Source organism: Asterias amurensis, chromosome 22 (assembly GCF_032118995.1).
Source record: "Asterias amurensis chromosome 22, ASM3211899v1".
Lineage (NCBI taxonomy): Eukaryota > Metazoa > Echinodermata > Asteroidea > Forcipulatida > Asteriidae > Asterias > Asterias amurensis.
The window spans coordinates 9,663,795-9,688,978 of record NC_092669.1 but is presented as its reverse complement, the minus strand read 5'-3'; the positions used below and the strand labels follow the sequence as shown (position 1 = coordinate 9,688,978).

The 25,184-nt window shown below is 38.7% G+C and overlaps 1 protein-coding gene across 13 annotated transcripts in view; it reads right to left on the bottom strand.

Annotated features, from left to right (window-relative positions):
* The window catches only part of LOC139954037 (myotubularin-related protein 13-like), a 106,734-nt gene that overhangs the window by 54,783 nt on the left and 26,767 nt on the right, over positions 1-25,184 (bottom strand). For 10 of the 13 annotated variants that reach the window (XM_071953683.1, XM_071953689.1, XM_071953693.1 and 7 more), the window contains exons 4-20: positions 24,999-25,112; positions 19,657-19,698; positions 15,100-15,205; positions 13,887-14,019; positions 13,258-13,366; positions 12,403-12,516; positions 11,440-11,631; positions 10,318-10,446; positions 8,339-8,437; positions 7,902-8,042; positions 6,051-6,239; positions 5,010-5,159; positions 4,160-4,228; positions 3,397-3,549; positions 2,537-2,823; positions 1,698-1,864; positions 603-676 (exon numbers count right to left, since the gene is read on the bottom strand). In XM_071953683.1, the coding sequence (XP_071809784.1) occupies positions 603-676; positions 1,698-1,864; positions 2,537-2,823; positions 3,397-3,549; positions 4,160-4,228; positions 5,010-5,159; positions 6,051-6,239; positions 7,902-8,042; positions 8,339-8,437; positions 10,318-10,446; positions 11,440-11,631; positions 12,403-12,516; positions 13,258-13,366; positions 13,887-14,019; positions 15,100-15,205; positions 19,657-19,698; positions 24,999-25,112 (2,268 nt within the window). The remainder of the gene's footprint in view (positions 1-602; positions 677-1,697; positions 1,865-2,536; positions 2,824-3,396; positions 3,550-4,159; positions 4,229-5,009; positions 5,160-6,050; positions 6,240-7,901; positions 8,043-8,338; positions 8,438-10,317; positions 10,447-11,439; positions 11,632-12,402; positions 12,517-13,257; positions 13,367-13,886; positions 14,020-15,099; positions 15,206-19,656; positions 19,699-24,998; positions 25,113-25,184) is intronic. The other 3 variants (XM_071953685.1, XM_071953696.1, XM_071953684.1) reach the window with 2 other exon arrangements.

The window sequence follows — 25,184 nt, the reverse complement described above, 5'->3', positions numbered from 1 at the left end:
GATCGAGTTTTAATGGAGATGGGAAAAAAGATAAGAAGTAATGGGGATTGGGATTAGGAGATACAAGGTTTTAAGGGGAGATTATGATTAGAAGAGTGGGGGATTGGAGACTGGGAGAACTTGGGTATAGGGGAGATAAGGGTTTGGGGATTAGAAGAGTGGGGGATTGGAGACTGGGAGAACTTGGGTATAGGGGAGATAAGGGTTTGGGGATTAGAAGAGTGGGGGATTGGAGACTGGGAGAACTTGGGTATAGGGGAGATAAGGGTTTGGTGATTAGAAGAGTGGGGGATTGGAGACTGGGAGAACTTGGGTATAGGGGAGATAAGGATTTGGTGATTAGAAGAGTGGGGGATTGGAGACTGGGAGAACTTGGGTATAGGGGAGATAAGGGTTTGGTGATTAGAAGAGTGAGGGATTGGAGACTGGGAGAACTTGGGTATAGGGGAGATAAGGGTTTGGGGATTAGAAGAGTGGGGGATTGGAGACTGGGAGAACTTGGGTATAGGGGAGATAAGGGTTTGGGGATTAGAAGAGATGGGGATAAGGAGAAATTGGGGATTTGTAGGTTTGAGATGAAGGAGCAAGAAGCAATACTTTACCTTCTTGATTGGAGGTAGCCTTTTACTCTCTCTATTGACAGCATCTAGCGTCTCTATGTGCATTGCTACCATACCTGAGGAGACAAACACAAGAGTGACATGAAAGTTGAACACTGCGTGTACTTTAAATTCAACATTCATTTTACAAAAGGATGCGCATGTCTACTTGCGGTTACGTCGCATTTGTGCACGCAGTAAGCTTGGGCGATATTGATTTATTTTATTCACGATATATCGCCAACAATATATCGCGATATTTGATATTATCGCGATTAATTAAATTTGACATCATCAGTCTTCAAACTCCCAGTGAAAGTTGTAGAAGAGACAGTCATAGCATAAGAGAGGTGTTCTAATGACGGGGTGCAAGATGTCTCAGCTAGAATATACATCGCGATAACCGATATCGCGATGTATCGCGATATATCGATATTTCGATTAAAACCAAATCGATCCGATATCAAAATCGTTTCCAAATTAGTGTCGCAATATTCAATAATTTCGTAGTATCACCCAAGTATCGCCCTCTAGTTCTTATACTCTAGGCTTCCATTAATAATAATAATAATCATAATAATAGGTATTTGTAATGCGCCAAATCAATCTTAAAAGATGTTCAACGTGCAGCAGAGACAATGTAAAACAAAACAATAATAAACATGAACATAACCAGTGAATGCTAATTTAAACAACAGGAGGGAAACCACAACCACGACCAGAGCCCAATTTCATGGCTCTGCTTACCGCCGAATTCTGCGCTTACGATCGCGATTCCCGCTTACATGCAAGCGCCGAATTTCTGCACTAACCTTGTAAGCGTAGAATGCCTAGTAACGTGAAGTACGCACACGCAGAAGCCCAAATTCGCCGCTAACCCGTGAAATACGCTTGCCGTAAGCACAGAATTCCCTGCTTCCGTAAGCGCCGATTCTTTGTTACGGTAAGCAGAGCCATGAAATTGGGCCCAGGCCTGCAGCATTGAGCCAAAAAAAGTCCCGCCAAAGCCGGTCTCTCAATCACGAGAATGTGCATGCCAAGCCAAGCGGTACGGTACACAAACTATAAAATAACTCTACACAATGAAGTTTGACTGACCTGGGATCATAGCATGCAGGTTCTTGAGGTGCTCTGATGCAACTCCAGCCTCCGTGCAAACCTTGTCCACAAACCGACTGATGAACTTAATTACTTGGTGTGACACGTCATTACTGTCACTTTCAAATGTGCTCTCTGCGTTGTAACTGTCACTGCCACTAACGCTACTGCCGTAAACAGGAAATTGTGAATGTTAAACCATTTTTAAGCATAAACAAAAGTAAAAATTGTGAAAATAATCAGAAAATACCTACAAATAACTTTAAAAAGGTTTAGTGAACAATCAAATGGCAATTTAGAAAGCACCTAAAAAGAACCTCCTAAAACAATTAAAAGCACTTAGACGAGACTTGAAAGAAACATATATGTTTTATAAATAAAAAAAGACAACCCTGAAATCTCTTAAAAACAATTATAAAGCAAAAAATACACACTTAGAAAACACCCTAAATAACACCTTGAAAACAACCTAGATAACATCTTAAAAAACCTGAAAAACACCTGGAAAAACCCTTGATAAAACTTTGAAAACACCATAGAAAACACCTTGAAAACACCTCGACAACACCTTGAAAATACCCTGAATAACACCTTAAAAGCACCCTAGATAAAACCTTGAAAACACCATGGATAACAGCTGAAAAACACCCTAGATAACACCCCAGACAACACCCTACACAACACCTTGAAAACACCCTGGATAACACCTTCAAACAACCTGGGTAACACCTTGAAAACACCCTAGATAACACCTTCAAAACACCTTGGAAACACTTAGAAAACACTTAGAAAACACATGATTGTGCTGCGATTGTGCTGAAGGTAAACGGCCTACTCACCTGCTACTTAATTTGCTACTCCCACTCTCCCCATCCATGAAAATAGAATTCTTCAGTCCCCTCTGAATATCCAGTGGAACTCTCATACACACCATGCGATTAGCGTAATGTATTGCTTGACTATAGACGATGCTCTCCTCGTTCTGTACCATTTTGTCCTGTTCGTCCCGGTCGCGCGTCCCCCATAGTCTGAGTTGCTCGGCGGCGATTTCAAGGGGTGAGCGCTCACTGGACGTGATGAATCCGTTGGCCGAGTTGCTCGGTGATTCAGTGAAGGTGTCATTTGACTGAGAGATCAAAACAAATGTATTAGAGCTTTGTCTATTGTAAATACTTCACCATGTTTATAGCGCAAATTTTCAAACGGCCACAAGATATCCTCTTGACCAATCAGAATAGATAAACTCCCCAAGCATTGATGAATCTGTTCGTCCAAACTTAATGGCGCAGCTGAAAGTCCTAGAATAAGGAAATCAGCAGAGTCAGTCTTAAACTATTTTGGATACACAACAAAAGGAAAAGACTCTTTCGTTCATAGGCCTATAGGCTGCGACTTATACTTTGATTTTGGCCCCCCAAAACATTCCTGATTATTTTTATAGCGTATCGCGAAATAAAAGAGTGTCCGAATCTTTTTGATAGTGGGTCAGCCCGACACGCTATTGTATGCCCATCTAGAGCGCTGCACTGCACACCGCCACAAAGGACCGCAAACATGCACGCGCGACTGCAGCTTATACGCCGGGCGGCTTATATGCTGACACCTAAATCGAGGGTTATACGCCAGGCGGGTTATATGCCGGGCGGCTGATAAGCCAAAGATTACAGTACTTGGAATGAAAGATAACTTGAAGACTTACGTCACACTTGGTGTCACACTCAGAAATGTACAACTGCCTGATATTGATCTCCACATCTTGATAAAAAGCTGTCTCCCAGAACCGAAGGCTAGCCCATACTGGGTGGTCCTGGGTACAGCTATAGGCGAACTGAATCACCCCAGTGCATAGTTTCTGTCAAGGAAAAATGGAAAACAGGACAAGTTTAGAATGGGTACTTCTGGGTACTAATGCAGACTCTGCTACCCTGATCTGGGTGATTTTGGGTACAGTTATAGGTGAATTGAATCACTCCAGTGCATAGTTTCTGTCAAGGAAAAAACGAAATACAGCAAAAGTTTAGAATGGTTACTTCTGGGTACTACATGTATAGCAGGCTCTGCTACAGTGCTCGGGGTGATTTTGGGTATAGATGTGAATTGAATCACTCCAGTGCATAGTTTCTGTCAAGGAAAAATGGATTACAGCAACAGTTTAGAATGGGTACTTCTGGGTAGTAATGCAGGCTCTGCTACTCTGTTCCAGGTGATTTGGGGTGGTTTTTATCAAGGAAAATGTGATACACGATGGTAGAAAATGTTTAGAATTAAATGGGTACTTCTGGGTAACAAAGCAGGCTCTCCTACCATGTTCTGGGTGGTTTGGGGGTACAGCTATAGACAAACCAGACCTTATTTAAACATTACTCACTAACTAAATCAACATGAGTAATTGTCAACCATGTACCGAATGGTCGTTTTAATAATTTATTTTTAATGGAATTTAGGCACAAGTAGAAACTTACTCTGCAGAAAGCGGTTATCAGTGGTAGCATAGCCATGCTGAGGCTGTACTCCTCACTCGATGAATCCTCCTGGACAAAACACAACAAAATATAATAATAAATCGCATGTCATGGCCTAGTGGTTAAGAGCATCAGACTCAAGCTCTGGTGTTTCTGATCAGAAGAGTGTGGGTTCGAGTCCCAGTCGTGACACTTAAGAAAGACACTTAAGGGAAGGTACAAGTTTGGTAATTGTCAAAGACAGGTGTTCTCACTTGGTGTATCCAATCATAAGCATAAAATAACGAGCCTGTGAAAATTTGGGCTCAATTGGTCATCGAAGTTGCGAGAAAATAATGAAAGAAAAAACACCCTTGTTGGACAAATTTGTGTGCTTTCAGATAAGAATAAAAGACTTCCAGGCCATTCACAGTGTTGGTCTTAACACCTTGTTAAAAAGCTGTCCCCCTGAACCAGAGGCTAGCCCATACTGGTTGGTCCAGGGTACAGCTTATAGGCGAACTGAATCACTAACAAAATTATGAACAATCTCAGGTAAATCATATTTCAACACATAGTCCTTTTACAGTCTAACGCTTCTATTTCATTCACTGTGGTTTTGAATGATAAACTATGCCAGCCTGCAATATGATATCATGATACATGTACCATTGAAGTTTGAAGAGAAAAAAAAGATGCATCCCCTTCATGTTAACAGTTATTCCTCTGTTGCCGCAATCTTCAATTGTTAAGAATTTTCTCAACTTGCTTCAATTTTTAACCTACTGTAAAACACCTCGGGACCCTCTTGGGAGTTAAAGGCGTTACATAAAAAGTCGTTTTATTATTTTATTATTATCATTGGGTTTACCTGTAATGCACAATTGATGAGTCTGACAACCATGTCGAATTGCTGCTGTTCTAGAACAGCTCGGTTTTCCTGCACATGTAGAGCCAGCCGCCTGACCAAAGCTAGTCTGGTAACACGGCTCTTCAAGGACCGTAGTACTGCAGGGAACAGCTGAAACACACAAATAAATACTCAGACTTAAGCAATAAAAATAAGATTAAAAAATAAAAAGATTTGTGCAATTCATAATCATAGACCTTAAAGGCAGTGGACACTGTTGGTAATTACTCAAAATAATTTCTTCCATAAAACCTTACGTGGTAACGAGTTATGGGAACTGCTGATAGTATGAAACATTGTGAGAACTGGTTCCTTATGAAGTATCATAGTTTTTGAGAAAGAAGTCATTTTCCACGAGTTTGATTTCAAAACATCTGTATCAGATTTGGAGGCCTCAAAATCAATTATCTGAAAGCACACAACTTTGTTTGACAAGGGTGTTTTTTCCTTCATTGTTATCTCACAATTTCGGTGACCAATAGAGCTCAAATTTTGTTATTTTATGCATATCAAGAGAGAAGACTGGTCTTTGACAACTACCAATAGTGTTCAGTGTCTTTAAACCAATGTTTGTTTGAGAGAGATTGGCTGTTGCCAGCTTGGTGTTCATATCCCCTTAAATATCATTAAAGGCACTGAACACATTAAGTTATTGTCATAGACCAGTCTTCTCACTTGGTGTATCCCAACATATGCATAAAATAACAAACCTGTGAAAATTTTAACTCAATTGGACATCAAAGGTCATAAACAAAAACATCCTTGCACAAATTTGAGTGCTTTCAGGGGCCTAAAAAAGACTTCAGGGCCAATTTTTTAAATATTTTAGTGAGAAATTACCTCAAAACCTACGTTACTTCAAAGGGAGCCGTTTCTCACAACGTTTTATACTATCAGCAGCTCTCCATTGCTTGTTACCAAGTAACTTTTTATGCTAATAATATTTTGAGTAATTACCAATAGTGTCCAGTGCATTTAATGTATATCGATGAACTCTCTTACCTTCTTGGCATCTAAGATCCTATTGTCGAATATATGTCCAATACAAGTCTTGAGGACTTCTAACCTCCTAGCGCTATTATTAATGGCGTTCATACGATCTTCATAGCGGCTGATCTTGGTTCCAAGCGGTACATTCTGCGCTTTCTGGTGTCTCACTTTGCTTGCTTTCTGGTTCAAGCTCTGCAAGATCTGGGGGTAAAGAAGGGAATCACATTAAGTAATATGACTACAATAACTTGCATCTACATGTACCTCCTTTTCCTCAAAAATGTGGGTACTTTTTCGAAATGTCCACAGATTTACATTAAACTTACAGGGTTTGAAGATAATGATAGTAGAAAGCTTCCCTTCAAATATTACTTACTGAGGTGCTGTAGCTTTTGAGAAATGAGAAAAAAAAGTCACAAAATAATTTTCGTCTCGGTAAAAACGTATTGACCAGTTATGATATTTTACCTTAACATACATTGTACCATAACTGGTTAATAGGTTTTAAGTACATGCTAAGACTAAGACGAAAACTATTTTGTGATTTGTTTCACTCATTTCTCAATATTTTAAGGGAAACTTTCTACTCTTACATGTATTATCTTCAAACTGTGAGAGTTGAATGTAAATCTGTGGACATTGTGTTTTGTGTTAGAAAAAAGTACATACATGTAGACCCTTCAACAGCAAAGTATACCTTTGGTTTTTAGAACCGTTTGAGTGTTGTAATCCTATATAAATGTAGATGTCTACAATAAGACTAATATGTGAATGGTGGTCGCGCTTTTGAGATAATAATAATAATAATATAATAATTTGGGGGGCTAATCGTCCTTACTCGCAGCTCTAGAGCTGAATTGCGAAGGACGCGGCTACAACGTGTTCGAGAAGCAGGCATGCAAGGGCGCATTCAGCTGCCGGCCACATCAACCCATTATGACCACGGAGCACAGCCAAGATCGAAAGTGTTTGATTTTTTCCTGAGGGAGGAAAACCGGATAGTCTGGAAAACCCTCGTGGCACAGCAGAGAACCAACACACAACTCAACTCACATATGGCCCCGACCGGGAATCGAACCGGGGTCACCTTGGTGAGAGGTGAGCGCTTTACGCACAAGCCAACCGTGCCACCCCGATACATGTATCGCTGACTATCCAAAGCGAATGTCCCGCATGAATAATAATCCCTACTCAGTTATAGGAACACACAATCTGAGAAACGTTACTGACAGTAACACTTCTTAGATTCAACTTTTGGGGCATAAAGGCTGATACCTTTTAACATAACCTCAAAGTGAAGTAATTTTTTTTAAATGATTAATACTATCGAAAGCTACTGTACAAATGTACATGTATTTTTTTTTTATATTTTTTTTTAATGAGTGCCCCCCTGAAAAGACAAGCATAATATCCCATAGGGATAGCTAAGAGCTTGTTTCAACAGACCATTCCACGATAAAAAAAAACAAGAAGAAAAGAAAAGGAGATAATGGTAATTGGACTATGCCTCACTCACTAGAAAAAATGAGATACACAACAACTAGCATCACCTGCAATCATAATTGCCGTAAAACAGGACGTTACTTAAGGTATTTATTTACTCTACATTTGACTTAAAGTTTTTAGTGGCATTAATATTAATTTATTAATACTTTGAGTTTATATAGCGCTTTTTTACTCCCGAAAGGGTGTCTCAAAGCGCTTCATATTAATTGTAAGAGGGAATATAAAAGTATAACTTCCCTCTAAATAAAACTCAATCCTACTAGAGTTGGTGTTGTGCTTGGCGGGGGAGGGGGGGGGAGTTGGAAATGGGCTAAGTGGAGATGGATTTGATGTTGTTTAGAGTATGCAGATACTAACCGCTTTATTAAGTCCGTCTTCAATGACGTCCCCAACCAGCGTCTCGTCAAGATGAGGAAAGGGCATCTGGTTGATGCGCGTGTGGGCGCCCTCTGTTGGTCGTGGAATCTTCTCAAGATACGCCGTCTTAGTTGGATTCTCCTGTCGGGGTAAAAAGGAATAAGTCAACTTGAATATCCATAAAGCATTTAACAATCCGAAAATTGAAAATTATCGAATTTTGTTCATCAAATTTTATATATATTTTTCTCTAAACAAACTTTACATAACTTTTTTTTCTTCTTTTTTTGAAGAAACGCAAAATATTTGTGTGTTTGCCATACACACACAAATATTTAGCCATACACGTAAGTATTTACTTCTTTAATTCTGTAATATGCAAACTGTTTGTTTTGGCTGCCGATTTGATGTTAAGACATACAATTAACCATACTCACATTAATGAAGAGATAGTCACCGACGTCGCGGATGTTCTTGAGCGCCCTCTCTGGATGACCTTCCTCTTGTGACACAGTGTCCGCAATGTTGGCCACCAACTAACAAACACAAAGAGATATCAACACATTGTAAACAATTCTGAGATACTTTGAGTTTGAACTGACGAGCAAGTTTGAGTGCACGCAATACTTGATGTATTTTTGTAAAAAAAAAAAAAGAAATTATCCCATCATACATGACTTTGTACAGTGATTCTTTAACACTTGTAAAGGAATTTTAAAAAATCAGCTGATCTGCTGAAAAGTTTGCATGCCTGTATGTTCATGTTTGAATGGAACAACCAGTTACTTGATAAGGCTCCAAAATACTTTACAACTAATTTCATTTCATTTACATATTTATTTTTATTGATGCATGAGTAGTTCGGTGTAATACATAGTAACTAAGCAAATATGAAAGTTCACAATGATTTAGATGGTTATATTTTTAGGAAGCTTAAAGTAGGACAACAATTAGGTTAGGGTGAAGCAGAGGCTTTTGTGCCTTAAAGTCACCTGGAAGTGGTATTTTTTCAAAATAAAGCTTTTGTCACTAATATATGTGTTTTGATGAGTGGAATGTGAATAAACAGTTAACTAAGGTTTTGAAAAATCAGTTCTTATGTTATTTACAAACTTAAGAGTAGACCCCGACCCGAGAGGGCGCTGTTCGTGACGTCAATCGAGGCAGACTTTGCCTGTAATGCGTAGAGTAAACACAATTGCAAAGTACATGTCCGGACCAAGTCGTGAGTTTGTAAGTTTCACAAAAAAAACATTTTTTTTTCCGGCACTGCTAACCTGGTGTATTGCTGCTGAATGCAGAAAAACACTTTTTGAAATGTACCAACTCACGACTTGGACGTACATGTACTTTGCACGTGTGTTTACTATACGCATTGCAGGCAAAGTCTGCCTCGATTGACGTCACAAAAGGGGTAGGCGAAGTCAGCCCCCCAAACAACTTTATATATTTTTTAAACACATAAATCGTGACAAACAATTACTAAAAAAAGTTGTTTTATTGTTCGTTAGAATATACTCTAATGTTTGAAAGAAAAAAATTCTATTTCCCGGTGACTTTAACCTATTGACAGACAAACAACAGAAAATACTATACAGAAGACAGAAAACACACGACAGACTAGACAAACAGAACACATGACAGAGGCTAATATATTATGGTGAGAATGTTGACAATATACTTCAAACCTACGAATAAGCATTAATAAGGTTTTTTTTCTTCTTTTCTAGTGATTGAAGATTTAATTGAGTAAATCAAACTATTCCAAAACATAATGCCACGTTGAACAAGACTATTTTGGTATAATCTTGTTCTCTGGCGGGAAACAAACAGATTTTTCTTAGCAGTACTACAAGTATAGTATGAATTTATGTTTGAAGTTAAAGGAACACGTTGCCTTGGATCGGTCGAGTTGTTCTTTGAAAAGCGTTTGTAACCGTTTTTTATAAAATGCATATGGGTAGAAAGATGTTGTAAAAGTAGAATACAATGATCCACACAAACATGCTTTGAAATTGCGTGGTTTTCCTTTTACCTCGTCGACTAACACGCCGGCCATTTATGGGGGTCAAAATTTTGACTCCCATAAATGGCCGACGGTGTTAGTTCGCACAGTAAAAGGAAAACCAAGCAATTTCGAGGCAAACTTGTGTGGATCATTGTATTCTACTTTTAAAACATCTTTCCAGCATATGCATCATATAAAAGACGGTTACAAGCGCTTTTGTTTTGACCAACTCGTCCGATCCAAGGCAACGTGTTCCTTTAATGTTAAAAGTGAATTAATGCACCTTGGCAATGCAATATTCATAGCTTTATACATAAATTTACCCAAATGAAAATACTTTACGCAAAACTATAGCAGTATTTTAACCAAATTCCCAACTGTAACTTTCAAGAAGAATTGTTTTCTTACCTTGTCAAATATATTGCATACCCTGTACGGTGGACCTTTCTCATTGACGTACCCGGCAAAACTCATGCTATCCAGAACTTTACTTAAGAATTCCTCACCGACCAACGACCGTTGGAACATGAACAAACCCTGGAGAAAGAAGAAAAAATTATAATAATATTTCTTAATAAAAATGTATACAAATTATTTAACCCAAGACACTTTCCTTTTCAATCGAAGACAATATAGAATACAATCTTTTGAGCAATAAAATACTTGGACGATAGAATACACCTTCGTTTGAACCATGATGAAACATTGAAAATGCAGAGTTGTGTATGCACGGTAAACAGGTGTAGCCAATGGACAAATCCTTTTTACCTCTAGGTAAGGGCGCTCTACTCAAATGACATCATGTGCATAAAGTCTATTAAACCAACCCACACCCAGTGCGCCCCTTATTGAATGTGACAACGGGCTATGGGTGTATCCTGATCAATGTAAGGAGCTCTCCAAGCCCCTCTCCACCCCCAACTCATACCACCCACGCCCTTTTCAACGACCAACCCACACCCACTACACACCTTATTACCTTAATGAATGTGATGACAGGATCTGGGTGTATCCTGATCAATGTAAGGACTTCTCCAAGCCCCTCCTCCGCCCCAAACCTTTACCACTTATGCCCATCTCAACCCACACCCAGTACACACCTTATTGAATGTGATGACAGGATCTGGGTGTATCCTGATCAATGTAAGGACTTCTCCAAGCCCCTCCTCCGCCCCAAACCTTTAACACTTGTCCCCATCTCAACCCACACCCAGTACACACCTCATTGAATGTGATGACAGGATCTGGGTGTATCCTGATCAATGTAAGGACTTCTCCAAGCCCCTCCTCCGCCCCAAACCTTTACCACTTATGCCCATCTCAACCCACACCCAGTACACACCTTATTGAATGTGATGACAGGCTCAGGGTGTATCCTGATCAATGTTAGACAAGACCTGTACCCCATCAGCAGCTCGGCTTGCAGCGTCAAGAAGATGGCCCTGATCTCCTTATCTTTTATCTTAAGGACCCTTCAAGCCCCTACCCAATGCCCACCCTCGCCCATCTCAACCCAAACCCAGTACACACCTTATTGAATGTGATGACAGGCTCAGGGTGTATCCTGATCAATGTTAGACAAGACCTGTACCCCATCAACAGCTCGGCTTGCAGCCTCAGGAAGATTGCCCTGATCTCCTTATCTGTTATCTCTGCCTTGGTGTTGGAATCCACTGGGGAAGGGAACGCTAGATCCGCTCGCTTCAACTCTGGATTGAGTACCTACAAAAGGGCACAGTAAAAAACATTAAGTGAAAATAGAATTAGCTGTTGCAAACTACATGTACCAACCTAAAGGACCTATGGTATAAACTAAAAAAATAGTTAATGGCTTGACGTCCTACCCTAACAGAGTATATATAAAAGAAATATAACAAATATATATATTTGGTTTCCGTTAACACCATGTGTGTATCTTCTTGCTGGGTAGATAATGTTCATTTGAGGAATTGTCTTGCTTTATATTCTACATTGTACTACCGTGCAGTAGAGTTTCAGAATTTGGTAGAGTTTCAGAATTTGGGAGACTTCTCTTCTACCGCGGAGTAGATTTTTTTTGGAATTCGGGAGACTTCTCAGGAACTCTTCTGCTTTGTATTCTGTTTTCTGTGTAGAAGTCCACATAGTGTTTCAAGTCCCTACATTATCTGGACTACTTGAAAATCAGAGATGCAACCAGGTGTTGAAAAAAAAATCTGAAAATTTGTGGTGACGTTTTGGACACTTAACGCAGTAAACCACCCCAACCTCGCAGCCAGAAATAGGGACAACCCTAGACTGATTTGGGGTAAAAATAAGAAAAGTCGGTTTTCCGATTTAAATCGGAAAAGTTGCATCTCTGGACAATGTTTTGTAGTGATTTTAATCAATCAGTCAGCTAATTGTACATGTAACACGCAACTCAAATACACACTGGTGATCTCCATGACCTCATGTGCACAAACAAGGTCTCCGGGGGCAGAGAACATGCTCTAAGATTTCATTAAAACTTACTAATGTGAGATGATCTTGAGACCTTTGCAGGATGTCCTCTCTTGGCAAGAACAAACTGATGCATTCTGGGATACTGATGCAACCTCCGTCAAGATCCGCTATGATCACATCCAACTTTTGGCAAGGAATAAAAAAAATGGTGCACAATTTTAAATCATTTATTTTATGCAAAAGAAACAGCCAAATAAACTTCCAAATCAAATCTGAAAAACCGCTATGCCTCGCACCTTTAACCTCTATTTAATAATAATTACACTACACATATATAATGTGGTTTAAGCGCAGTAGCATTTATCTTGCAATGTATATGGAGCTACGTTTTTAAGTATGAGACCCATTCCTTTTCATAGCACCATGTAATGGTTTACAAGGTGCTATGGCGCAAGATGTTGCCAATCAAACCAGGAACACCGGGGCGAACCCCTACTCTTTTTAATAAGTGAACTGGGTTCTGAAATCTGTTTTTTTACATAGCACCGTGTAACAGTTTACAAGGTGTTGTGGAACAAGATGCTGCCAATCAAACCCCTACTCTTTCCGATAAGTGTACTTGGTTCTCTTACGTATATTAAGTGTGCCCCTATGCAAAGATGAAAGGAATTGGCAAACTTGGAAAAACCTAAACTAAAGTTTGTTTCTCCTACCAAATCGGCCATTTTCGTTCAGCAAAACGTGAGGAAAATGGGATAGGACATAAGGGGGCGCTTTTGTTGTTAAACTCTAAGGTATTGGCCTACTGGCATGGGGAACAATCATTGTATTCCCTCTACAGGTAAGTGTTCAATCGTAGACCCCATTTTTCAGAGACAAGTAGGCAAACTATGATCAACCTAAACTAAAGCGTGTTTCTCTTACCAATTCTGCCATTTCGTTCCTCAATGATGAGTGAACACCCATGATGAAGGGAGTGGGTGTACTAAGAACCTCAGTAAGAGCTGCTGGAAGGATTGGTATATACACATAACTAGAGAAGAGAAGGGAAACAGATAAATGGGTTAGTGATGAAATTGACCACCAGCTGAAGGTGCCAATGCTCTACCAACCGAGCTGTTTATCCCTAGATAGATAGCCCTGGCTACAATTCCAGCCATATCTCGTTGGGCCCCCGCACCACGGCCCCTGTGGCCCCTTTGAGTGTTGGTGCGCTACACAATGTGCCGATAGTGCAGGAATAATTTGCGCAATTTGGCAATCGTGCTTGATTTATTTGCGCAATTTGGCAATCGTGCTTGATTTATTTGTGCAATTTGGCAATCGTGCTTGATTTATTTGCGCAATTTGGCAATCAAGCTTGATTTATTTGCGCAATTTGGCAATCGTGCTTGATTTATTTGCGCAATTTGACAACAGTGCAAGAATGGTTTGCGCAATTTGACGTAAGTGCAGGATTGGTTTTGCGCCCGGACAAAATTTAACCCTGTAGGGAACCCTGTCAGGGTGGTGCCCTCCTTACTTTTTAAAGTTGTTTCTTCAAACATTCTTACCTATATTTGAGAGGAAACAGCAGCGATAACAACGCAGTGCAGGCTTCAGTTAACCGTGTGTAGCTATTGGAGTGAAACAGAATCTTGTTGTCTGTGATGGCCGCACTGTATAGACAGAGCACATTGCGGATACCTGCAAACACCAAAGAATAAAAACAAATAAATGTCAGTTTACTTCCAAAGTTTACATGAACTCGAACAAAATCAGGGCCCACGTTTGGTAAATGGCAACAACAAAACGTGGTACGAAGCCTAAAACAGTTTTTGATACATTAAGTACATGCAGATGTAGTGTGAAGTATTTTGAGAATTATATCACTTTGAACTAATGTAAAAAAGAAATCAGTTTTTGTGCCCCAATATTTTAAGTTGAGATTATTGTGTATCAAAAAATTATTCTGCATCAAATTGTTGGGGGATTATGTAGGGATTATTCTTCCTGCGTGGAAATGTTCGGTTCAGATTTTTGGCAACCACCTTTTGATGTGAAATTTTCTGGAATTTCATCTTTCAGAGGACAAGGCCATTTTTCATTTTGAAAAGGGCACTTTCATTGGAAAATCTTTAAAGGAACATGATGCCTTCGATCGGATGAGTTGGTCTATAAAAAGCATTTGAAACCATTTGTTATGAAATCATAAGGTTAGAAAGATGTTTTAAAAGTAGAGTATAATGATCCACACAAGTTTCACTCTAAATTGCCAGTTCTCATTTTAGGTCGCGAACTAACACGGTCGGCCATTTATGGGAGTAAAAAATACCATAAATAGTTGATGAGGTAAACAGAAAACCACGCAATTTCGAGGCATATTTGTGTAGATCATTGTATTCTACTTTTACAACATCTTTCTAACCATATCGATTTTATAACAAACGGTTAAAGAACACTTTTCAAAGACCAACTCGACCGATCCAAGACAAAAATTTAGCAATGTTGGACACTATTTTACAAGGGACACTGGTCAGTGCAGAAATTGTTGTCCTTTCACACGAGGTACATTACATTTTGTAAATTTTTACAACAATGCTATAATAATAAAGCAAGGGACCCGTGCTATATTGCTCTCATGTGAAAGGGGCTTTACAGGTATGTTATTGTAACTGCTGTTTGTCAAAAAAAGCAAATGTGAGAGTCAAGGAGACAAGGATCAACAAATTCCAACAAACTACAACAAAACCTTTATTTGGGGGGGGGGGGGCCATAAATGTTTACCCAATTGCTGTGTAAGGACTGCCACTTTGCAGCCGGTGACGGGTAGCGTATCACTGAGCGGTGGCTGTAGTGCTTGTCTATCCCCAGCACCAATGGAGAATCGCACCTGAAGAAAACCACAAAGAATTCACGTTAAAGTTCCATCGCTACAATTTTTCATAAAAAAAATAACAATGATTTTGAATAAAGAGAAATCTTTTTACAGTATACCAACACATTTCTCAGATTCCTGAGGCTTGGTGTCCCTTCACGAATGCAGGAATGCACATGGTACCTACTGTCACCTCGCTAAACAGGGAATTCCCTTGACAATACTGTGACATTTTATTGCTGTTTTCCCATCAAGTAGACACTGTATTCAGCTAAAAAGTTCAGAGGTGACTTATTGATAATTTGGCCTTTTAAACAGCATTACGTTGTCAAAAACTAAAGGAAGACACTACATCTTTGACACCTACATCATTTTTTTTACTGTAAAATTGGTTCAAAATTGGGCGATGCAATTTTATAACAACAAAATGTATACATTTGGTTTGCGGTAACAGTATGTCTGTGTTTACTTGCGGTTGCCAGGTAGATCTTGTTCTTTAGAGAACTGTCTTGCTTTATATTCTACTACCGAGGAGAAGGTTTTTTTTTCCAAAATTCAGGACACTTCTCAGTTATGAAAAGAACTGCCCTGCTTTTTAACTACTACCTTGGCAGAAGATAGAAAAACGGCCGGGACTTCTACTTTAGCTTTTAGTGCATCGTTTGTAACAATATTTAGACAATAAATTTCAAATAACACTGCACAAGACTAACATCATCAGAGATGGGTCATCCCGGATGAAGAAAAAAACACTGTAGGAAATGGATTTGGAGAAAATTTGTTTTTGTATAATTTTAAAACGGAAGGTTTTTTGTTTGGATTGCTGTTTGATCTGGCCCCTGATTTCCCAGGGAATATAAGTTTAATGCATCTTATTTAATGGCAAAGTATACCTTTGGTTTGTGGAACAGTTCGATTTTTTTTTTTATACAATCCAGCTACATGTTCTTTGAACATTTGATTTTCTCTTTAAACCCAGGTGTATTAAGGGGATTAAAGGTATGAAGGGGCTGAGATGGTAATAAGTTGGATTATCCCCCTTTGTGCTAATCTAAGCAGCTTAAGAAAGTCAGCTCAACAGGGAGCTGAGAAACTTTGAGGAATGGTCTGAGTTTGCGTGATATTAAAGGAACACGTTGCCTTGGATCGGTCGAGTTGGTCTTTGAAAAGCATTTGTAACCGTTTGTTATAAAACGCATATGATTAGAAAGATATTTTAAAAGTAGAATATAATGATCCACACAAGTATCACTCGAGAATGCGTGGTTTTCCTTTTACCTCGCTGACTAAAACTGTCGGCCATTTATGGGAGTCAAATTTTTGACTCCCATAAATGGCCGACCGTGGTAGTTTGCAAAGTAAAAGGAAAACCACACAATTTCGAGACAAATTTGTGTGGATCATTGTATTCTACTTTTAAATCATCTTTCCAACCATATGGATTTTATAACAAACGGTTACAAACGCTTTTCAAAGACCAACTCGACCGATCCAAGGCAACGTGTTCCTTTAACAGGGATAATGATGTTGTACAAAGTGCCTTGATGTACACAATGAAGCTACTAGAATATGTACGCTACATGTATATGTTTGTTTAGATGATCTTCCGTCAAGGGAACTCGGCAAACTCCCACAGGGGGATATAAACGCCAAGCTGGCAACAGCCAATCTCTCTCATCATACAAACATTGGATCAAGAAACTGTGATTCAGTAACTAGATGACAATATTTATTCTAGTCATTGTGAAATCAGCGGTTAGCTGGGGGATTCCAACCCACAACCTTGTGATTGCAAGTCCTGGGCCCAATTTCATAGCGCTGCTAAGCACACAAATTTGCTTAAGCATGAAATTTCTCCCTTTATAAAAACAGGAATGCCAACCAAATTTCCACGTGATTTTCAGAACTAGCAAACAACAGCTGAATACCAGTAAGAAGCAACATGCAAAGACTGGAAATTTGGATGGCATTCCTGTTTTTATCAAGGAACAAATGTCATGCTAAGCAAATTTTGGTGCTTAGCAGCGCTATGAAATTGGGCCCTGCAGTCTGATTGAGAACCATATAAGAACCAATATTCAAATTACAGTATACTATTATTATTTAGTAGACTTTCCTCCTGTTAAAAAACACAATAACCCATCACGGCAAATAAATATGGAAGTTAACTAAATGTATCCGTCATCTATCATCTCTTCAAAGACAAGCCATCTTGATCTGTGACGACAGTAAACATAAAAACATAATGTAGCTTTTTGCAGTGTTAATACAGCAAACTGTTAGAAGAGTAGAGCGGTGACAAACACTTTTAACTTTTTCAAATCTTATAATTTGTGATTGCTAATTTACTTCCAGGCACCAGGAAGAATTAAAACCATCAAAAGAAAACAAAAATTACAGCCAAATTGGCGGCTACAATGGACATCTATGGCTATGACTTTTACTAAAAGCTAAGAACATCGCATGATGACTTGGTGATCCAGCCATAACAGCCATACATGTAGCCACAAATTTGGTGAAGGACTATAAGAAAAGCTTGGTTAGATGGAAGCCAATCAAATTAATGGAGTTTGCAGCGTTTCAGTAAAACCGGCTTCCCATTGGCCTCCTTTTTTTCTAAAGTACCATGACTTTTCTGTAGAATGACAAAATTTAATACAATGGGGAAGCATGGTAAACTGACCTCCCTGTCAACTTACTGCGACCAAGATGTAAAACTATCAGGTCAAAAGTGGTCGAGAAGACTTTCGCACAGCCACGGTAACTTAACCGGGCCGCTTAAAAGTCCAATTGGAACAGCTCAGCGCTGTAAACCTACCACAACCACGCTGTAAGATGCTATGCAATCGTTGCGGAATATATAAGTCCAGGTGGGAACGCAAGGTAGAATGACACTATCGCCAGCCACTTTTTCCCGTGGCAACGGGAAAAAAAATCCAATGGGAAAACGGCTTATAACAGTTAGTATTATACAAATATTGACTGCTTCGAGTGCATGGTTAAAACTATGACTCCTGAGGTGATCCCCGGAGCGTTCTATTTTCCCTCAGCTTCGCCTCGGGAAAATAGAACACTCCGGGGATCACCGAGGTGGTCATAGTTTTAACAATTGCACGAGTAAACACAATTAATATTTGTTTTATAACACCCCAAACATTTCTGTACTATTAAGTTATCGACCTGAATGCTACAATCCACGGACGGCGCGAATACAGATTGCAAAACTTTGACTGTGCTGCCTGTAATTTCATGTAATCCGAAATGATTACAGACTATTAATTTATCATCCTCGTACACGCAACGGACGTCTGGGTACTGCACGCCGTGTGATAGTCTTCTGACTAGCGCATGGCAAACCGATCCACTATCACACGGCAAACAATGCACTATCACACGGCCGTCGTCTAGTAAAACTAAGACATATCATGTGACGCGCTCTATACCAATGAAAAGGCAGAATATTGGTAAGGGGTGTTATAAAAAGCACTACATTGATCAATTAAGAGCAGCTAGAGAAGTGCTTTATAAAACATGGAACATATTATATTGCAAGTGAGATGACTTTGTCGTCAAATTCTATGCAAGAAAGATGAGAGAATGGTTACGCTAAATAAAAAAACATGAACATAGGGTGCAGAATGTCACATGACTTGGCAAATCGGCTGCAGATGGATCGGGTGTGCAGAGTGTAAAAAACTGCTCTGTGCAGGCCACTCTGCAGACTCTCTTACACTGTCAGGACTGTAGAGTACCATTCTAAAGACATAAATGTATACTCTGCAGAATGTCTGCAGAATATATGCAGACTGTCGGCAGTCTACGTATACACATGTATGTGTACATTTATGCATTCATTCTGTAGTGTCACTTTATTGTTAAGTATTATTTCTGCAGACCCATTCTCCACAGCTCATCCATTAATGGTCTGCAGACATGACAGAATGACTCTCTACAGACATCTGTAGCCAGTGCAGATTGTCTGCTGCAGACAGCGTAGACAGAGCAGACTGTCTGTAGCAGGATGCAGCATACATGTACATGTACATGTTTAACACCAGATTAGCAGCAAAATCTGTAGTAACTCTGCAGCTCAGAAATTGAAATGTTAACAAAAGTGAGTACAGAGTCTTCTCAAAGAATGAAAATAATTAAAAGAATTGCATTTGCTTCATATGAAGGTGTAGAATGCTGTTAATCGCAGAATGCAGACAGACAAAAGCAACTTTAAGAGCAACTGCGGAGCTTACAGTCTACAGAGATGTAACATTCTGCAGAGATCTACGTACACGTAATTTGACAAACAGCAACACAAACACAAACCAACTACATGCATGAAACATTGAAAAAGCATCTCTGAAAGTCAACTAAGGATGTAAGGGAAGCAATATGGCCCTGTACTATGGATGAAATGCAGTTCAATGTATGAGTGGCCCCCGAAGCTGGATAGAATTATGACGATCACCTACCCATTCATGCTCTACACTTTCTTGCGTGTCGTTCAGCAAGTTCTGTGTGAAAACCAACACATGTTGTCAGACCTATGAGATGTGTGCATGGGTTGTTGGGATTCCACAACCTTACCGTGCACAAAACTTAAAATCTCCCATGCAGTCAGGTTTGTAGAGTGTAATTTTTAAATGCACTAACTTTTACAATGTCCACAAGCAACCACTTGTTCATTCTATAGTTTTCTCAGCCATTCTCAACCTGTGTCCTAGGTGCTGTAAAGTACATTATAGGTGCAAGATTCTCAAAAATGCAACCTGCAGTATTCATGTCTTTCATCTTACAACTGCTTGATCTTTAAACCAATCCCCATGCATATTTTTATTTCCTATTTGGATAACTACATCCATGTACATGTATACACCCAGTCCTTGATACCACGGGCAGTGCGCTGTATCAATACCTCTGGCCTCTCACCCCTAATGTTAATTGCTCCCAAAAGTGACGACTTCGCGTGCACAATGTTTGAAACTTTCAAGCGCTTATACGTATGTATGACGCTTAAAGGGCGCTATCAGTGGATAGGCCACAGGCTTACATGTACATACATGTTATTGAAATGTGCCAGAAACTGCCCTATACACACATGGGTACCAATCAAAATTTATCGATGCTATGGAAGTGTAACTCAAAAATATTCGGTTTGTTCAACAATTTTGGAAGAATTGTGTTGAACAACTATGCATGTCACTTTGTATTAAAATAATATGTAAAATAGTTTTCAAATTTGTAAATGTTGTTCTCTGTGATCAAGTTTGCAAAAGGTTTTAGAACACAACTTGTTTTTAAAAAGGTAATATAAGATTTAAGAGCACTAGCTGATGAGACCAACTTTAAAATCAGTAAAGTTTTGTTTCATACAATGTAACTTGATGCCAACTAACTGGCGTGTACATTACAATTTAGGTCCCCAGCCCCACCCCTAAATAAATAACTAGAAAGAAATTGTATAAAATCCTTCAGAAACACAGATAAAATAGTATATTTATGATGCAATTATGAAGAAAAAAATGGAAACAAGTTTTTCTATAGAATTCCTCGACTGGGCTATTTAAAAAAAATATTGTACACGCCAGACATGACGATTGACATTAAACACAAAAGAGAACTTTTGAGCACACATTACAATACATGCTTCATGTCAACAGATTTCACAAGCACACAATGCTGTTGTACACAGTGAATGCAACAGACATACCAACAGTCTGCAACCCGAAATAACAAACAAAAATAAAACATTCAAAAAGATCAGGGCCCAAGCTCATAAAGCTGTTAAGCAGAAAATACTGCTGGACAAATTTATTTGCCAAGTCAAAAAAAATACTGCTTTATAAATTTCTTTGCTAAGCAAAAACTGAGTCGGGAACCAGCCACAACAATGCAAACTTAATGTCGTTTGGGCTGATAACCTAATTCTGGTTAGCAATACTATTGTGTTTAGTGAGTTTTTTTGCTTACAGGTTTTATGACTTTGGGCCAAGGTAGTTGTAGTTACAGCTTGATGCAAAACGAAAAAATTGCCGGATGGGGAGTTTTGAGAAATCAAGCAGGGGGAGGGGGAGGGGGTTGCAGCGGGGGTAAACATTCAACTGGTTTGGTTCAGAGAGGGGATTTCCCCAAGGCGTGGAAAGAAAATTAGCAAGAATAATACACATTTTATTCTTTCGTCTTTGTTGGTATTATGTTAGTGTCTGTGTCCAGGTTTGCCATCAAAATTTCTTTGGGCAAATAAATTTGTGCACTTTTAAAAAAACATGTTATTTTTCTCCGTCTCTCTCTCTCTCCCTTTGCTTTGGATCTGGAAAATTAAATTGATTTATGGAGAATAATTTTTGTTTTCCTTTTTGAGCAAACATAAGGTGATTTCTCCCAATGATTTTTCAAAAAGGTAGGACAGTCTGTAAGTTACGCCATATGATGCTGAATTGAAAACAAGGTCCTCAGAATGTATTCTACTTTCTGTTTGGTTTTAAAAAGCCCAACTGTGGAACCTGAAGCTTTGCCAGGGGTGAGAGTCATTACTAACGGAAAAGTCTGAAACTTGGATACATATTCAAAGGTATGTTGAAATGATGCTATTTCTACTTTTGGTAACACATGGGGTTATAGATTCCAAAGAGCTTTTGGAAACAGTATCCAAAACAGTAGAGAAGTAGACCAATGAGCAGGATTTCTTTATTTGTGGAAACAATATTGTCTCATTTTCTTCACCAGGCCGGCATAAAAAGTCTGAATTCAGCCAAAAGTCTGAACAATCTCATCCCTGCTCCAAACAGTTTTATCTTGAGGATTTTTGTTATTTTCTTTATCTTTATTGCCTTTATCTGTGTATAACGACAGGCAATTCGTACACATCCTCCCCATACTCTTGCTACATGTAGCGAAAGTGCATTGGGGAAAAAACTGTAGAGAAGGACCTATCATAGACATGAAATGAAACTCAGTTGAAAGGTCACAAACTTTCGTACACACTTTGTGCAAAAGAAATTGACCTCAAGATTTTCTGTTTCAAACCCAAACTTTCGTACACACTTTGTGCAAAAGAAATTGACCTCAAGATTTTCTGTTTCACTTGGATTTTTAAAGGCAGTGGACACTATTGGTAAATACTCAAAATAAATGTAAGCATAAAACCTTATTTGGTAACTAGTAATGAGGAGAGGTTGATAGAATAAAACTATCTGAGAAACTGCTCCCTCTGAAGTGACGTAGTTTTCGAGAACGAAGTAATTTTCCACGAATTTGATTTGGAGACCTCAGATTTAGAATTTAAGGTCTCGAAATCAAGCATCTGAAAGCACACAACGTCGTGTGACAATGATGTTTTTTCTTTAATTATTATCTCGCAACTTTGATGACCAGTTTAGCTCAAATTTTCACAGGCTTGTTATTTAATGCATATGTTGAGATACGGCAAGTGAGACGACTGGTCTTTAACAATTACCAATAGTGTCGAGTGTCTTTAAGAAGCTGCTCAAAGGTTAACTTGTGATGCCTGTTGAACAAACTAAAATACAACCCTTCCCAAGATAGGAATGTAAAGAAGGGCCATTACAAATCAATTTATATTTTATCTGGCATAGGGAAGAGTGCAAGAAACATGTAGTGCAGCTCGCACAAGAACAAAAACTGTGATGACATGTTTTATTGCGTGCATTGCACAGTACGTTATTAATAGAGAAAGTGTCTTCGGTGTTTCGATAGAAATTCAGTGTGCAGAGAAGCCTGTGCAACTTGTATGTCTACATAAAAGCGATTATCACTTTCATATCGAGGTTTCAAAGAAGAAAAAACTTGGAAGTTGAACAAAATGGCTGATTATGATTGTCGTGAAGGATAGTACAGTCAAGGTTCCCCTCAATACACTATAACAAAAAATAAACTGTTTTCACAAGACTGCAATAATTTATTCTCAGTCAGTGTTTTTTTTTTTATAAACAAATATATTGATGGGCTAAGTTTCATTTTCTGTCTAAATGTACTAAACATATAATCGAGCAAGAATTTGTTTTAGAAGAGAGAAAACTTGAAGTTGAACAAATGGCTGATCATGATTGTAAGGGATAGTACAGTCAAGGGTTCCCTCAATGCGCTATGAATTATATACAACTGTCACAAAACTGCATTCGGTTCTTCTCAGTTAGTGTTTTTTATAAATATAGATGGGCCAAGTTTCATTTTAAATGTGGTAAGAATTACAAGGCAGGTATTTGTTTTTATTGAATATCGTGTAAAATAATAACTTTGTTTTGGAGCGATGGAAATTATAGACTTTCTCAGGGTGATATACTATGCATACTTGAATCAACTCTCAGTTAAAGGAACACGTTGCCTTGGATCGGACGAGTTGGTCTATAAAAAGCGTTTGTAACCGTTTGTTATAAAATGCATATGATTGGAAAGATGTTGTAAAAGTAGAATACAATGATCCACACAAATTTGCCTCGAAATTGCGTGGTTTTCCTTTTAATTTGCCAACTAACACAGTCGGCCATTTATGGGAGTCAAAATTTGACTCCCATAAATGGCCGACCGTGTTAGTCGACGAGGTAAAAGGAAAACCATTTTTGAGGTATGTTTGTCAGTGGATCATTGAATTCTACTTTTACAACATCTTTCTAACCAATATGCATTTTATAACAAACGGTTACAAACGCTTTTCAAAGACCAACTCATCCGATCCAAGGCAATGTGTTCCTTTAATACAGATCCTGTAAAGGGACAAGGTTTTGTTTTATACTCAAAATGTTATTTCACCCCTCGAAACATAAGCCTATTTGGTTCCCCCGAAATAATTATTCATTCCCATGTTTGTTTAAAACTTCTTTTATGAAATGAAAAAATTATTTAAAAGAACAAATGAATACTTTGAAGAAAAGAAATCTGAGGAAAATTATATTTTGGGGGAGTAAAATAAGTCTCTAGGAAAACTATTTCAAGGCAAGATATTTCTTTTCTGTTTGAACACAAGCCCAAAATGAACATATTGCATATCATTTACACAACATTGGTGTACTTCCTTTTAACAAGTTTTACCTCCAGGTGGAAGTGCTTTTGTATCACCACTACTGTATCACCACTGAAACCGATAATGAAACAAACCCACGGGAAACTAAAACCTCGTCTATGCATCAAATTTCAAATCCTAGAATACGAGAGGAAATTGAGGCACTGCATCCTGGTTTAACACAAGGATGTGGTCGTACACATGAAATTTGAAAATCCAAAAAGTAGGTAGCAGTGTTCTCTAGGTGAAATCAACTTTCAGGGTGTTGTACTTATGACAAGAAACTTAATAACGGGTACTACATGTACTTTGTGAGGCACGCTACTCGTTTTTCCAATAGTTGTACCTGAAAAGTGTTTCACCATGTGAATGGACATGCAAGTTTTACTGAAAGTGATTTGTGTTGATTCATTTGTTGTTGTTGTTTTGGGGAATTTTTTTTTTTTTAAGTGGGTGGGTTTTTGGGGTTTCTTTTTTTTTTGGGGGGGGGGGGTTAAATCTCTCTCAAATATTTTAAGTCTGTACAACAAAACAACATAGGAAAATCCATGATTAACAATGTGTTACCGAACAACCATGTCCCAATTTCTTGGCATTGCTTACTGTGGAAATCTGCACTTTTGCCAAATAGAATCATGCGCTTTACAGGTCACCATGCCATGAGTGCTGACTTCCATTGTGAGCAGTGTCATGATATTGAGGTCAGGACTGACTTCGAAAATCAATGCTGTTCGTATAATAACCTTACTGCAAAAGAAAGAAATGTCTCAGGCAAGATTTATTTTTGTTGTTTACCTGTGGTCCATTAGCTGGTGGCACTTGTATATGACCCAGGATGTTTCCCACCAGCGTTTCCAGCGGGACGTCTAGCGAGTCTATGTACGACGTGTAGATCAGACCGAGACAATTCTGATTAATAATAATAAAAATAATAATAACATTTATAAAGCGCCTTTTACCTCGGGTTACAAAGCACTCAGA